The 17,235-nt window shown below is 49.4% G+C and overlaps 1 protein-coding gene across 1 annotated transcript in view; it reads left to right on the forward strand.

Annotated features, from left to right (window-relative positions):
• Window positions 1-8,707: 8,707 nt before the first annotated feature.
• The window catches only part of LOC134345895 (dynactin subunit 1-like), a 133,499-nt gene continuing 124,971 nt past the window's right edge, over window positions 8,708-17,235 (forward strand). Inside the window, exon 1 of the mRNA XM_063047237.1 lies at window positions 8,708-8,962. Within this exon, the coding sequence (XP_062903307.1) occupies window positions 8,740-8,962 (223 nt within the window). The 5' untranslated portion in view covers window positions 8,708-8,739. The remainder of the gene's footprint in view (window positions 8,963-17,235) is intronic.

A 17,235-nucleotide genomic window follows, 5' to 3' on the forward strand; every position in this document is an offset into this window, starting at 1 on the left:
GAACAGAGTGATCCCACCAGTGATCACAAGGCAGTGTCCTCTCTCTCATAGAGCAATCCCACCAGCGATCACAAGGCAGTCCTCTCTCTCATAGAGCAATCCCACCAGTGATCAAAAGGCAGTCCTCTCTCTGATAACGGAGTGATCCCACCAGTGATCAAAAGGCAGTGTCCTCTCTCTGATAACAGAGCGATCCCACCAGTGATCAAAAGGCAGTGTCCTCTGTCTCATAGAGCAATCCCACCAGCGATCACAAGGCAGTCCTCTCTCTCATAGAGCAATCCCACCAGTGATCAAAAGGCAGTGTCCTCGCTCTGATAACGGAGTGATCCCACCAGTGATCAAAAGGCAGTGTCCTCTCTCTGATAACAGAGCGATCCCACCAGTGATCAAAAGGCAGTGTCCTCTGTCTGATAACAGAGCGATCCCACCAGTGATCAAAAGGCAGTGTCCTCTCTCTCTGATAACAGAGTGATCCCACCAGTGATCAAAAGGCAGTGTCCTCTCTCTCATAGAGCGATCCCACCAGTGATCACAAGGCAGTGTCCCCTCTCTCTGATAACAGAGTGATCCCACCAGTGATCACAAGGCAGTGTCCTCTCTCTGATAACAGAGCGATCCCACCAGCGATCAAAAGTTAGTGTCCTCTCTCTCATAGAGCGATCCCACCAGTGATCAAAAGGCAGTGTCCTCCCTCTCATAGAGCAATCCCACCAGCGATCACAAGGCAGTGCTCTCTCTCATAGAGCAATCCAACCAGTGATCACAAGGCAGTCCTCTCTCTCATAGAGCAATCCCAGCAGTGATCAAAAGGCAGTGTCCTCTCTCTGATAACAGAGCGATCCCACCAGTGATCACAAGGCAGTGTCCTCTCTCTCATAGAGCGATTCCACCAGTGATCAAAAGACATTGTCCTCTCTCTCTCTGATAACAGAGTGATCCCACCAGTGATCAAAAGGCAGTGTCCTCTCTCTGATAACAGAACGATCCCACCAGTGATCAAAAGGCAGTGTCCTCTCTCTCATAGAGCAATCCCACCAGCGATCACAAGGCAGTCCTCTCTCTCATAGAGCAATCCGACCAGTCATCAAAAGGCAGTGTCCTCGCTCTGATAACGGAGTAATCCCACCAGTGATCAAAAGGCAGTGTCCTCTCTCTGATAATAGAGCGATCCCACCAGTTATCAAAAGGCAGTGTCCTCTCTCTCATAGAGCAATCCCACCAGCGATCACAAGACAGTCCTCTCTCTCATAGAGCAATCCCACCAGTGATCAAAAGGCAGTGTCCTCTCTCTGATAACAGAGCGATCCCACCAGTGATCAAAAGGCAGTGTCCTCTCTCTCATAGAGCAATCCCACCAGCGATCACAAGGCAGTCCTCTCTCTCTCTGATAACAGAGTGATCCCACCTAGTGATCAAAAGGCAGTGTCCTCTCTCTCATAGAGCAATCCCACCAGCGATCACAAGGCAGTCCTCTCTCTCATTGAGCAATCCTACCAGTGATCAAAAGGCAGTGTCCTATCTCTGATAACAGAGCGATCCCACCAGTGATCAAAAGGCAGTCCTCTCTCTGATAACGGAGTGATCCCACCAGTGATCAAAAGGCAGTGTCCTCTCTCTGATAACAGAGCGATCCCACCAGTGATCACAAGGCAGTGTCCTCTCTCTCATAGAGCAATCCCACCAGCGATCACAAGGCAGTCCTCTCTCTGATAACGGAGTGATCCCACCAGTGATTAAAATGCAGTGTCCTCTCTCTGATAACAGAGTGATCCCACCAGTGATCAAAAGGCAGTGTCCTCTCTCTCATAGAGCAATCCCACCAGCGATCACAAGGCAGTCCTCTCTCTCATAGAGCGATCCCACCAGCGATCACAAGGCAGTGTCCTCTCTCTCATAGGGCGATCCCACCAGTGATCAAAAGGCAGTGTCCTCTCTCTCATAGAGCGATCCCACCAGTGATCAAAAGGCAGTGTCCTCTCTCTGATAACAGAGCGATCCCACCAGTGGTCACAAGGCAGTGTCCTCTCTCTCATAGAGCGATCCCACCAGTGATCAAAAGGCAGTGTCCTCTCTCTTTAATAACAGAGTGATCCCACCAGTGATCAAAAGGCAGTGTCCTCTGTCTCTGATAACAGAGTGATCCCACCAGTTATCAAAAGTCAGTATCCGCTCTCTCATCGAGCAATCCCACCAGCGATCACAAGGCAGTCCTCTCTCTCATAGAGCAATCCCACCAGTGATCAAAAGGCAGTGTCCTCTCTCTGATAACCGAGCGATCCCACCAGTGATCACAAGGCAGTGTCCTCTGTCTCATAGAGCGATTCCACCAGTGATCAAAAGACATTGTCCTCTCTCTCTCTGATAACAGAGTGATCCCACCAGTGATCAACAGGCAGTGTCCTCTCTCTCATAGAGCAAGCCCACCAGCGATCACAAGGCAGTCCTCTCTCTCATAGTGCAATCCCACCAGTGATCAAAAGGCAGTGTCCTCTCTCTGATAACAGAGCGATCCCACCAGTGATCAAAAGGCAGTCCTCTTTCTGATAACGGAGTGATCCCACCAGTGATCAAAAGGCAGTGTCCTCTCTCTGATAACAGAGCGATCCCACCAGTGATCAAAAGGCAGTGTCCTCTCTCTCATAGAGCAATCCCACCAGCGATCACAAGGCAGTCCTCTCTCTCATAGAGCAATCCCACCAGTGATCAAAAGGCAGTGTCTTCGCTCTGATAATGGAGTGATCCCACCAGTGATCAAAAGGCAGTGTCCTCTCTCTGATAATAGAGCGATCCCAGCAGTGATCAAAAAGCATTGTCCTCTCTCTGATAACAGAGCGATCCCACCAGTGATCACAAGGCAGTGTCCTCTCTCTCTGATAACAGAGTGATCCCACCAGTGATCAAAAGGCAGTGTCCTCTCTCTCATAGAGCAATCCCACCAGTGATCAAAAGGCAGTGTCTTCTCTCTCTGATAACAGAGTGAACCTACCAGTGATCGAAAGGCAGTGTCCTCTCTCTGAGAACAGAGTGATCCCACCAGTGGTCACAAGGCAGTGTCCTCTCTCTCACATTGAGCGATCCCACCAGTGATCAGAAGGCAGTGTCCTCTCTCTCTGATAACAGAGTGATCCCACCAGTGATCAAAAGGCAGTGTCCAGTCTCTCATAGAGCGATCCTACCAGTGATCACAAGGCAGTGTCCTCTCTCTCTGATAACAGAGTGATCCCACCAGTGATCAAAAGGCAGTGTCCTCTCTCTCTGATAACAGAGTGATCCCACCAGTGATCAAAAGTTAGTGTCCTCTCTCTCATCGAGAGATCCCACCAGTGATCAAAAAGCAGTGTCCTCTCTCTCATAGAGCAATCCCACCAGCGATCACAAGGCAGTCCTCTCTCTCATAGAGCAATCCCACCAGCGATCACAAGGCAGTCCTCTCTCTCATAGAGCAATCCCAGCAGTGATCAAAAGGCAGTGTCCTCTCTCTGATAACAGAGCGATCCCACCAGTGATCACAAGGCAGTGTCCTCTCTCTCATAGAGCGATTCCACCAGTGATCAAAAGACATTGTCCTCTCTCTCTCTGATAACAGAGTGATCCCACCAGTGATCAAAAGGCAGTGTCCTCTCTCTCATAGAGCAATCCCACCAGCGATCACAAGGCAGTCCTCTCTCTCATAGAGCAATCCCACCAGTGATCAAAAGGCAGTGTCCTCTCTCTGAGAACAGAGTGATCCCACCAGTGATCACAAGGCAGTGTCCTCTCTCTCATAGAGCGATTCCAGCAGTGATCAAAAGACATTGTCCTCTCTCTCTCAACGATAACAGAGTGATCCCACCAGTGATCAAAAGGCAGTGTCCTCTCTCTCATAGAGCAATCCCACCAGCGATCACAAGGCAGTCCTCTCTCTCATAGAGCAATCCCAACAGTGATCAAAAGGCAGTCCTCTCTCTGATAACGGAGTGATCCCACCAGTGATCAAAAGGCAGTGTCCTCTCTCTGATAACAGAGCGACCTCACCAGTGATCAAAAGGCAGTGTCCTCTCTCTCATAGAGCAATCCCACCAGCGATCACAAGGCAGTCCTCTCTGTTATAGAGCAATCCCACCATGATCAAAAGGCAGTGTCCTCGCTTTGATAACGGTGGGATCCCACCAGTGATCAAAAGGCAGTGTCCTCTCTCTGATAACAGAGCGATCCCACCAGTGATCAAAAGGCAGTGTCCTCTCTCTCATAGAGCAATCCCACCAGCGATCACAAGGCAGTCCTCTCTCTCATAGAGCAATCCCACCAGTGATCAAAAGGCAGTGTCCTCGCTCTGATAACGGAGTGATCCCACCAGTGATCAAAAGGCAGTGTCCTCTCTCTGATAACAGAGCGATCCCACCAGTGATCAAAAGGCTGTGTCCTCTGTCTGCTAACAGAGCGATCCCACCAGTGATCAAAAGGCAGTGTCCTCTCTCTCATAGAGAAATCCCACCAGTGATCAAAAGGCAGTGTCCTCTCTCTCTGATAACTGAGCGATCCCACCAGTGATCAAAAGGCAGTGTCCTCTCTCTGATAACAGAGCGATCCCACCAGTGATCACAAGGCAGTGTCCTCTCTCTCATAGGGCGATCCCACCAGTGATCAAAAGGCAGTGTCCTCTCTCTCATAGAGCGATCCCACCAGTGATCAAACGGCAGTGTCCTCTCTCTCATAGGGCGATCCCACCAGTGATCAAAAGGCAGTGTCCTCTCTCTCATAGAGCGATCCCACCAGCTATCAAAAGGGAGTGTCCTCTCTCTTTGATAACAGAGTGATCCTACCAGTGATCAAAAGGCAGTGTCCTCTCTCTCTGATAACAGAGTGATCCCACCAGTTATCAAAAGGCAGTGTCCTCTCTCTCATAGGGCAATCCCACCAGTGATCAAAAGGCAGTTTCCTCTCTCTGATAACAGAGCGATCCCACCAGTGATCACAAGGCAGTGTCCTCTCTCTCATGGAGTGATTCCACCAGTGATCTAAAGACATTGTCCTCTCTCTTTCTGATAACAGAGTGATCCCACCAGTGATCAAAAGGCAGTGTCCTCTCTCTCATAGAGCAATCCCACCAGCGATCACAAGGCAGTCCTCTCTCTCATAGAGCAATCCCACCAGTGATCAAAAGGCAGTGTCCTCTCTCTGATAACAGAGCGATCCCACCAGTGATCAAAAGGCTGTCCTCTCTCTGATAACGGAGTGATCCCACCAGTGATCAAAAGGCAGTGTCCTCTCTCTCATAGAGCAATCCCACCAGCGATCACAAGGCAGTCCTCTCTCTCATAGAGCAATCCCACCAGTGATCAAAAGGCAGTGTCCTCTCTCTCTGATAACAGAATGATCCTACCAGTGATCGAAAGGCATTGTCCTCTCTCTGAGAACAGAGTGATCCCACTAGTGATCACAAGGCAGTGTCCTCTCTCTCATAGAGCAATCCCACCAGTGATCAAAAGGCAGTGTCCTCTCTCTGATGACGGAGCGATCCCACCAGTGATCAAAAGGCAGTGTCCTCTCTCTTATAGGGTGATCCCACCAGTGATCAAAAGGCAGTGTCCTCTCTCTGATAACATAGTGATCCCACCAGTGATCAAAAGGCAGTGTCCTCTCTCCGATAACAGAGCGATCCCACCAGTGATCAAAAGGCAGTGTCCTCTCTGATAACAGAGCGATCCCACCAGTGATCACAAGGCAGTGTCCTCTGTTTCTGATAACAGAGTGATCCCACCAGTGATCAAAAGGCAGTGTCCTCTCTCTCATAGAGCGATCCCACCAGTGATCAAAAGGCAGTGTCCTCTCTTTGATAATGTAGCGATCCCACCTGTGATCAAAAGGCAGTGTCGTCTCTCTCTGATAACAGAGTGATCCCACCAGTGATCAAAAGGCTGTGTCCTCTCTCTGATAACAGAGCGATCCCACCAGTGATCAAAAGGCAGTGTCCTATCTCTGATAGAATGATCCCACCAGTGATCACAAGGCAGTGTCCTCTCTCTCATAGAGCGATCCCACCAGTGATCAAAAGGCAGTGTCCTCTCTCTCTAACAGAGCGATCCCACCAGTGATCAAAAGGCGGTGTCGTCTCTGATAACAGAGTGATCCCACCAGTGATCAAAAGGCAGGCTCTCGCCTTTGGCACTGGCCTCTATGTTTTGTCCTCCTTCATCTCTTTAATCAGCGGATAATAGAAGCTTTAATCAGTGAAATGGACTTGAACATTGGCTCATAACCCGTCTTGTAGCCTTCTCGCCACGAAGTTTGTGCACAGTGCCTCTGTCTTCCGGAATCCTCTTGGGGAGTGCAGAGTGCTGAAGCACTCCAAAGTGCAAATCATAGGCTCCAACAGTTCCAGAATCACATTCATGAGGAAATAGAAACATACAAGACATAAAAGAAGTGAAATATATGGTTTCATGGTCTATCTAGATGGATTTATACATAGTTACCATCTTGACTGGAAGCTCTTTGCTTATGACTCATTGCTTTACTAAACTTAAAGAAAGGTGCTAGCATGGATAGAGGATCGTCTGATTGGCAGGAGGCAAAGAGGCGGATTCTCGGGGGCTTTTCTGGTTGGCTGCTGGTGTGTCACAGGGGTCTGTGTTGGCACTGATTGTTTTCACGTTGTACGTCAGCGATTTGGAAATGATGAATTTGTGGCTAGTTTTGTGGACAGTATAGTGAAGGTGCAGGTAGTGTTGAGGAAAAAGGGAGGGAGCCTTAAACAGATTGGGAGAATGGAATGAAGTGGCAGATGAATTGTTAGGGAAGTATGATCATGCACTTTGGGGGAAAAAATAAAGGCCTGAACTATTTTATAAATGGGGAGAAAATTGAGAAATCAGAGGTGCAAAGGGAAATGGGAGTCCTCAGTTGGAGTATTATGAGCTGTTTTGGGCCCCTTATCTATAAAGGATGTGCTGGTATTGAAGGAGCATTTGAGGTCTGTCTTCGAGTTTAGAAGAATGACTGGGTATCTCATTGAAACCTATTGAATTTTGAAAGTCCTCAGTGGAGTGGATGTGGAGAAGATGTTTCACACAGTGGGGGAATCTTAGACCAGAAGGGACAACCTCAGAATAGAGGTGTGTCCATTTAGAACAAAGATGAGGAAAAATTGGTGAATCAGTGGAATTCGTTGCCAGGGGTGTCTGTGGAGGCCAAATCATTGGGTATGTTTAAGGCGGAGGCTAGTAGGTTCTTGATTAGTCAGGGTGTCGAAGGTTACCAGGAGAAAGCAGGAGAGTGGCGTTGATAGAGTTAATAACTCAGCCATAACAGAATAGCAGAGAAGACTCGATGGGCTGAATGGCAGAATTCTGCTGCTATGTCTTATAAATAAGTAGCATCACAACAAAAACATACAGATTTTCTGCAAGACAATACAATTAGGACTAAAAGCAGTCATGGTGTGTTGAACTATACTGACCAGGCTGTGCCCATTGTTTCAAGTAGGGAATGGTTGAAGGGAGGTAGCTATGGTCAGCAGGGACAGATTGGGCCGAAGGGCCTGTATCTGTGCTGTATTGCTGTATGTCGCTGTCTCACTGTTTTGGTTGCCTCGTGGTAGTAGAAGCAATCCCGAGAATCTGGCCTTTGAGGTTCGGTTCTGTTCTTTAAACAGCTACCGAGCTCCCGAAACTCATGGAGGAAGACCTCATTGATCCGCCAACCCAAGTAGTTGAGTTTGTGGAGTCTGGAGCCAGTGGGGGCGGAGGGGGGCGATTTCTGTGTTGGTGTTCACAGGCTCTGGGCTGTGTTTGGGGATCTGGGTGTGATAGGAATGTTCTGGTGTTCAGGGTTGGGGTTGACGGTGTGTGTACAGCACTGATGATGTCTATTGATACTCACAGATACAGGTACTCATTGGTAAACATGGGACTGATGTGTAGTAGTACTGATGGGGATAGGAACAATTGACATGGGATATTTCTGACAGTGTGTTCGTACTGATGGGGTCATGCAGGACAAATGGTCTACATTGGTACTGATGGGGTTATGCAGGACTGATGTATGACTGATCTCACTGCTTATGTTGGTACCAGCAGGACATGCGAGACTGACGGGTCACCCATAACTGACAGTGTGTGTTTTACTGACGGAGACACCCATAACTGACAGTGTGTGTTTTACTGATAATAACACCCATAACTGACAGTGTGTGTTTTACTGCTGGAGACACCCATAACTGACAGTGTGTGCTTTACTGATAATAACACCTATAACTGACCGTGTGTGTTTTACTGCTGGAGACACCCATAACTGACAGTGTGTGCTTTACTGATAATAACACCCATAACTGACGGTGTGTGTTTTACTGCTGGAGACACCCATAACTGACAGTGTGTGTTTTACTGATAATAACACCCATAACTGACGGTGTGTGTTTTACTGCTGGAGACACCCATAACTGACAGTGTGTGTTTTACTGACAATAACACCCATAACTGACGGTGTGTGTTTTACTGACAATAACACCCATAACTGACGGTGTGTGTTTTACTGCCGGAGACACCCAAAACTGACGGGTGCACGTGGGACTGTCATGTGTGTTTGATTGCAACACGGGACTGACACTGCGTTTGACCGACACGGGACTGACGGCTGCACAAGTGATTGCAGTGTGCGTTTGATGGGGCTTGCGGGATGGGTTGGTGCACGGGGACTGACACTGTGAGTTTGACTGATGGGGAATGTGGCACTGAATGTACACCTCACTGATGCGCCATGCCGTGCTGTGCACAGGAGGCGAAGGAGGCTCTGGAGGCTCGGGACCACTACATGGAGGAGATGGCAGACACAGCGGATGCCATTGAGATGGCGACGCTGGACAAGGAGATGGCGGAGGAGCGGGCGGAGTCCCTGCAGCAGGAAGTGGACGGGCTGAAGGAGCGGGTGGATGAGCTCAGCACCGACCTGGAGATCCTCAAGCACGAGATCGAGGAAAAGGGTAGGGGTGCTGAGTGTCATGCTGCTGGAGGCTTCCTCCCACTGCGGGATCTGCGACCCACTGCGCAGCGCGTTATCGTCCCAACCCATCCCAACCTCGCCAATGAGCATGTGACCCCCTCACCCCATGAGATTTGTGTGTGGGGGAGCTGAGGTATCGTGTGTGGGGTTGTGGAATGGAGTACCCTGAGGGTGGGTAATGTCCGAAATGTGGGGGTGTGGAATGGAGTACCCTGGGGTGGGTAATGTCTGGAATGAGAGGAGTGTCGAATGGGTGGGGGTGTGGAATGGAGTACCCTGAGGGTGGGTAATGTCCGAAATGTGGGGGTGTGGAATGGAGTACCCTGGGGGTGGGTAATGTCCGAAATGTGGGAAGTGTGGAATGGAATACCCTGAGGGTGGGTAATGTCTGAAATGTGGGGGTGTGGAATGGAGTACCCTGGGGGTGGGTAATGTCCGAAATGTGGGAAGTGTGGAATGGAATACCCTGAGGGTGGGTAATGTCCGAAATGTGGGGGTGTGGAATGGAGTACCCTGGGGTGGGTAATGTCCGGAATGTGGGGAGTGTGGAATGGGTGGGGGGTGTGGAATGGAATCCCCTGGGGGTAGGTAATGTCCGGAATGTGGGAAGTGTGGAATGGAATACCCTGGGGGTGGGTAATGTCTGGAATGAGAGGAGTGTCGAATGGGTGGGGGTGTGGAATGGAGTACCCTGGGGGTGGGTAATGTCCGGAATGTGGGGAGTGTGGAATGGGTGGGGGTGTGGAATGGAGTACCCTGGGGGTGGGTAATGTCCGGAATGTGGGGAGTGTGGAATGGGTGGGGGGTGTGGAATGGAATACCCTGGGGGTAGGTAATGTCCGGAATGTGGGGAGTGTCGAATGGGTGGGGGTGTGGAATGGAGTACCCTGGGGATGGGTAATGTCTGGAATGAGAAGAGTGTGGAATGGGTGGGGGTGTGGAATGGAGTACCCTGGGGGTGGGTAATGTCCGGAATGAGAAGAGTGTGGAATGGGTGGGGGTGTGGAATGGAGTACCCTGGGGGTGGGTAATGTCCGGAATGTGGGGAGTGTGGAATGGGTGGGGGTGTGGAATGGAGTACCCTGGGGATGGGTAATGTCTGGAATGAGAAGAGTGTGGAATGGGTGGGGGTGTGGAATGGAGTACCCTGGGGGTGGGTAATGTCCGGAATGTGGGGAGTGTGGAATGGGTGGGGGTGTGGAATGGAGTACCCTGGGGGTGGGTAATGTCCGGAATGTGGGGAGTGTGGAATGGAGTACCCTGGGGGTGGGTAATGTCCGGAATGTGGGGAGTGTGGAATGGGTGGGGTGTGTGGAATGGAATACCCTGGGGGTAGGTAATGTCCGGAATGTGGGGAGTGTCGAATGGGTGGGGGTGTGGAATGGAGTACCCTGGGGATGGGTAATGTCTGGAATGAGAGGAGTGTCGAATGGGTGGGGGTGTGGAAATGAGTTCCCTGGGGGTGGGTAATGTCCGGAATGTGGGGAGTGTCGAATGGGTGGGGAGTGTGGAATGGAGTACCCTGGGGGTGGGTAATGTCTTGAATGTGAGGAGAGTTGATAGGGTGGGGGGTGTGGATTGGGATGTTTAAATGGTTAGGATGGATTAAATGGGCTGACTGGTCTGCAATTTTTTAATGACCTTTAAGTTACCAGGAGAATTGATGAAGGCAAGGCAGTGAATCTTTGTCTTCGGAGACTTTAGCAAGGCCTTTGACAAGTTCCTGCTTGGGAGATTGGTCAAGAAAGTTCAATCGCTTGGTATTTGGTTTAGGACAGTAAATTGGATTAGATATTAGCTTCCTGGGAGAAGCCAGGCAGTAGAAGGTTGCCTGTCTGACTGGAGGCCTGCGACCAGTGGTGTGCCACAGGGATCTGTGCTGGGTCCATTGTTTCCCAGTACTTGCAGTCCCGGACGACTTCCACATCTGTTCCCGTGATGGAGATGGGAATGCAGGGTGTTTTCACCTTCCTAAAGTCCACCATCAGCTCCTTTGCCATAGTGATGTTGAGCTGCAGGTGATCCAGCTGACACCACTCTACAGTTGTTCACCACTCGCCTGTACTCAGCCTCTGGACCCCGGCTTTTACAGCCGACAATTGTGAGTCATCCAATAACCCCTGCAGGTCGCAGGACTCCCAGTTGTATCTGAAGTCTGAGGTGTAGATAGTGACAGGAACAGGGACAGCACAGTCCCCTGGGCTGCTAACCCCAGTATCTGATACACAGCTCTGCAATCTCTCATACTGTGGCTGTCTGACCAGGTAGTCTGTAATCCAGGATGCCACAGGAACATCCACCTGCATCTCTGTGAGCTTATTCCCGAGTAAAGCAGGTCATATGGTGCTTAAAGCAGTGGAGGAATCAAAGAACATGATTTTCGCAGTGCTGCCTGGTTCATCCAGATGGGTGTCAGCTCGTAGAAGCAGGGAGATAATGGCATCCTCAACTCCAGTAGGTGGTTGGTAAGTAAACCGCAGGGCATCCTGTGATGGATTTACGATAATCCGGAGATGTGTCAGGGCTAGTCTTTCTGATGATTTCATAACATGTGAGGACAGTGCTACTGGTCTGTAGTCACTGGGTGTGGTGGGACATGTCTTCTTGGGTCGTGGAACTAGGCAGGATGCTTTGCACAGAACAGGGACCCTGTGCAAGCTCAGGCTCAAATTAAAGATGTGTTGAAAGACTGCACATACCTTGAGTACTCTTGGGCTGATGCTGTCCAGGCCCATAGCCTAGCCTAGGTGAAGTCTGCTGAACTCTCTTGTTACGCGCTCAGCAGTGACAGCTCATGTGTCTGTGGTCATGGGCTCTCCAGTGTCCTTGAAAAGAGACGGAGGGTAAGGGTTGAGAGGGGAAAGACTGGGGTGGATGGACTGTAGAGGGGAGAGACTGGGGTGGATGGGTTGAGACAGGAGAAGCTGGGGTGGATGGGTTGAGAGGGGAGAGACTGGGGTGGTTGGGTTGAGAGGGGAGAGACTGGGGTGGATGGGTTGAGAGGGGAGAGTCTGGCGTGGATGGGTTGAGACAGGAGAAGCTGGGGTGGATGGGTTGTAGAGGGGAGAGACTGGGGTGGTTGGGTTGTAGAGGGGAGAGACTGGGGTGGATGGGTTGAGAGGGGAGAGACTGGCGTGGATGGGTTGAGAGGGGAGAGACGGGTGGATGGGTTGAGAGGGGAGAGACTGAGGTGGATGGGTTGTAGAGGGGAGAGACTAGGGTGGATGGGTTGAGAGGGGAGAGACTGGGGTGGATGGGTTGAGACGGGAGAAGCTGGGGTGGATGGGTTGAGAGGGGAGAGACGGGTGGATGGGTTGAGAGGGGAGAGACTGGGGTGGATGGGTTGAGACAGGAGAAGCTGGGGTGGATGGGTTGTAGAGGGGAGAGACTGGGGTGGATGGGTTGTAGAGGGGAGAGACTGGGGTGGATGGGTTGTAGAGGGGAGAGACTAGGGTGGATGGGTTGAGAGGGGAGAGACTGGGGTGGATGGGTTGTAGAGGGGAGAGACTGGGGTGGATGGGTTGTAGAGGGGAGAGACTAGGGTGGATGGGTTGAGAGGGGAGAGACTGGGGTGGATGGGTTGTAGAGGGGAGAGACTAGGGTGGATGGACTGTAGAGGGGAGAGACTAGGGTGGATGGGTTGAGAGGGGAGAGACTGGGGTGGATGGGTTGAGAGGGGAGAGACTGGGGTGGATGGGTTGAGAGGGGAGAGACTGGGGTGGATGGGTTGTAGAGGGGAGAGACTAGGGTGGATGGACTGTAGAGGGGAGAGACTAGGGTGGATGGGTTGAGAGGGGAGAGACTGGGGTGGATGGGTTGAGAGGGGAGAGACTGGGGTGGATGGACTGTAGAGGGGAGAGACTGGGGTGGATGGGTTGAGAGGGGAGAGACTGGGGTGGATGGGTTGAGAGGGGAGAGACTGGGGTGGATGGGTTGAGAGGGGAGAGACTGGGGTGGATGGGTTGAGAGGGGAGAGACTGGGGTGGATGGACTGTAGAGGGGAGAGACTGGGGTGGATGGGTTGAGAGGGGAGAGACTGGGGTGGATGGGTTGAGAGGGGAGAGACTGGGGTGGATGGACTGTAGAGGGGAGAGACTGGGGTGGATGGGTTGAGAGGGGAGAGACTGGGGTGGATGGGTTGAGAGGGGAGAGACTGGGGTGGATGGACTGTAGAGGGGAGAGACTGGGGTGGATGGACTGTAGAGGGGAGAGACTGGGGTGGATGGGTTGAGAGGGGAGAGACTGGGGTGGATGGGTTGAGACGGGAGAGACTGGGGTGGATGGGTTGAGAGGGGAGAGACTGGGGTGGATGGGTTGAGACGGGAGAAGCTGTACATAGAATAGTAGAGCACAGTACAGGCCCTTCGGCCCACAATGTTGTGCTGACCCTTAAACTCTGCATCCCATATAACCCCCCACCTTAAATTCCTCCATATACCTGTCCTGTAGTCTCTTAAACTTCACTAGGGTATCTGCCTCCACCACTGACTCAGGCAGTGCATTCCACGCACCAACCACTCTCTGAGTAAAAAACCTTCCTCTAATATCCCCCTTGAACTTCCCACCCCTTACCTTAAAGCCATGTCCTCTTGTACTGAGCAGTGGTGCCCTGGGGAAGAGGCGCTGGCTATCCACTCTATCTATTCCTCTTAACCATTTATTTCATCGTCTAAATCACCCAAAACCAACCTCTGCAGAACACAGCGAGTCACTGTCAGCCAACTGGACAAGGATCTTTTTATTTCTACTCCCTGCCTTTTTCCAATCAGCCAATACTCTAATCATGTTAATAATTTTCCTGTAATACCATGGGCGCTGAACTTGGTAAGCAGCCTCGTGTGTTGCGCCTTATTAAAGGCCTTCTGAAAGTCCAAATATACGACATTCACTGCATGCCTTTTATCTATCCTACTTGTAATCTCCTCAAAGAATTCCGACAGTTTCTTCAGACAGGATTTTCCCTGAAGGAAACCATGCTGACTTTGTACTTTCTTGTCCTGTGTCACCCTGTTCTTAACAATTGACTCTAACATCTTCCCAACCTGAGGTCAGGTTAACTGGTCTATAATTTCCTTTCTGCTGCGTTCATCTTTTCTTAGAGTGGAGTGACATTTTGCCTAGTGGACTTGGCCTCCACCGAGTCTGTAGGAGAGTATTCCACAGATTTACTACTCTGGCTTAAAAAAATTCCTCCTTACCTCTGTTCTAAAGGATCGTCCTTCAATTCTGAGGCTGTGCCCTCTAGTTCTGGATATCCCACCATGGGAAACATCCTCTCCACATCCACCACATCTAGTCCTTTCAACATTCTGTAGGTTTCAATGAGATCCCCCCACATTCTTCTAAATTCCAGTGACTACAGGCCCAAAGCTGCCAAACACTCCTCACATGTTAACCCCTTCATTCCCATGAATCATCCTTGTCATTGGAGAGACTCCAGAGGAGGTTCACATCCTTTCTGAGATATGGATAGGGCCCAAAACTGTTGACAATACTCCAAGTGCAGCCTGACTAGAATCTTATAAAGGCCGAGCATTGTCGCCTTGCTTTTACATTCTCTTCCCCCTGAAATAAAAACCAACATTGCATTTGCCTTCTTTACCACAGACTCAACCTGTAAAGTAACCTTGTGGGAGTCTTGCACGAGGTCTGCTAAGTACCTCTGCATCTCTGATGTTTGAACCTTCTCCCCATTTAGATAGTAGTCTGCACTATTGTTCCTTTTCCCAAAATCCATTATCGTACATTTCCCTTTACAGAAACGATGTTGACTTTGACTTATTTTATCATTAATCTCCAAGTACCTCAAAACTTTGTCCTTAATAATAGACTGCATCACTTTCCAACCACTGAGGTTAGGTTAACTGGCTTCTAATTTCCTTTCTTTTGCCTTCCTCCCTTCTTAAACAGTGGAGTGACATTTGCAATCATCCAGTCCTCTGGGACATGCCAGAAACAAGTGATTCTTGAAAGACCATGACTATTGCATCTGTTATCTCTTCAGCAACCACTCTCAGGACTCTGGGATGTAGTCCAGCTGGTCCAGGTGACTTATCCACCTTAAGACCTTTGAGTTTGCCTAGCACTTTTTCCTTTGTCGTAGCAATGGCACTCACTCCTGCCCCCTGACACTCATAGACTTCTGCCATACTGCTTGTGTTTTCCACCATGAAGAAGGATGTGAAGTACCCATTAAGTGCATAAAAACATAACAAATAGGAGCAGGAGTTGGCCATCTATCCCATCGAGCCTGCCCTGCCATTCAATAAGATCATGGCTGATCTGTCCGTAAACTCAGCTCCATCTACCTGCCTTTTCCCCATAACCCTTAATTCCCCTACTGTGTAAAAAGTCTATCTAACTGTCTCTTAAATATATTCAGTGAAGAAGCCTCAACTGCTTCCCTGGGCAGAAAATTCCACAGATTCACCACTCTCTGGGAGAAACAGTTTCTCCTCATTTCCGTCCTAAATCTTCTCCCCTGAATCTTGAGGCAATGTCCCCTAGTTCTAGTCTCACCTACCAATGGAAACAACTTTCCTACTTCTATCTAATCTATCCCTTTTAAAAATTTGTATATTTCTATAAGATCCCCTCTCATTCTTCTGAATTCCAGAGAGTATAGTCCCAGGCGACTCAATCTCTCCTCATAGGTTAACCCCTTCATCTCTGAAATCAACCTTTTGAACCTCCTCTGCACTGTCTCCAAAGCCAGTATATCCTTCCCCAAGTACGGAGACCAGAACTGCACACAGTACTCCAGGTGCAGCCTCACCAGTACCCTGTATAGTTGCAGCATGACCTCCCTGCTCTTGAATTCAATCCCTCTAGTAATGAAGGCCAACATTCCATTTGCCTTCTTAATAACCTGTTGTACCTGCAAGCCAACTCTTTGCGATTCATGAACAAGCACTCCCAAGTCCCTCTGCACAACAGCATGCTTCAATCTTTAAATAATAATCTGCTCTTCTATTATTCCTTCCAAAGTGGATGATCTCGCATTTACTGTTTGCCATTTCTCTGCCCCCCCCCCATTACTACCTCACCAGCATCATTTTCCAGTGATCCAATATCAACTTTCACCTCCCTTTTACTTTTTATACAACTGAAAAAGCTTTTGGTATCCTGCTTTATATTATTGGCTAGTCTGCCCTCATATTACATCTTTTCCCTCATTATAGCTTTTTTAGTTGCCCTTTGTTGGATTTTAAAAACTTCCCAATCATCCAACTTCCCATTCACTTCTACTACCTTGTATGCCCTTTCCTTGGCTTTTATACAGTCCTTAACTTTCCTTGTCAGCCATGGTTGCTTACCTCTGCCATTTGAGAACAACTTCTTCTGTGGGTTATAACCATCCTGTGCCTTGTGAACTATTCCCAGAAACTTCAGCCATCTCTGCTCTGCCATCATCCCTGCCAGTATCCTCCTCCAATCCACCTGGGCAAACTTCTTTCTCATGCCTCTGTAATTCCCTTTATTCCATTGCGATACTGATACATGTAACTTATGCTTCTCCTTCTGAAATTGTATATTATCATCACTGCCTCCTGTGGGTTCCTTTACATTAAGCTCCCTAATAAGATCTGGGTTATCACACAACACTCAATCTAAGATAGCTTTTCCCCGAGTAGGCTGAAGCACAGGCTGTTCTAGCATTCAATAAATTCCCTCTCTTGCATTCTGACACCAACCGGATTTTCCCAATCTGCTTGTATATTGAAGTCCCCATCATTACATTTATTACATGTCTTTTCCAGCTCCCTTTGCAATCTCAACCCCACACCTTGGCTATTATTTGGAGGCCTATATATGATTCCCAAAATGTTTTTTTACCCTTGTAATTTCTTAACTCCGCTCGCAGCGATTCAACATTCTCTGACCCTGTATCACCTCTTTCTAAAGATGTAATGCCATCTCTTACCAACTGACATACACCACCACCTTTGCCTTTCTGCCTGTCGTTTCGATACAAAGTATAGCCTTTGATGTTAAGCTCCCAACTACGGCCTTCTTTCAGCCACAGCTCAGTGATGCCCACAATGTCATACCAACCACCTTTAATTGCGCCACAAGTTCGTCCACCTTATTCCAAATGCTACACGCATTTAACTACAGCACCTTCAGTCCTGTCTTCTTCACAGTTTTGAATTTTGCGTCTGGTACAATTTAACTCTTTGCACTGTTGACATTTGCATCCAGACATTGGCTTGTCCTTCCTTAAATTCTTGTTATACCCATCATCTGCTTGTA

Source organism: Mobula hypostoma, chromosome 4, assembly GCF_963921235.1.
Source record: "Mobula hypostoma chromosome 4, sMobHyp1.1, whole genome shotgun sequence".
NCBI classification, from domain to species: domain Eukaryota; kingdom Metazoa; phylum Chordata; class Chondrichthyes; order Myliobatiformes; family Myliobatidae; genus Mobula; species Mobula hypostoma.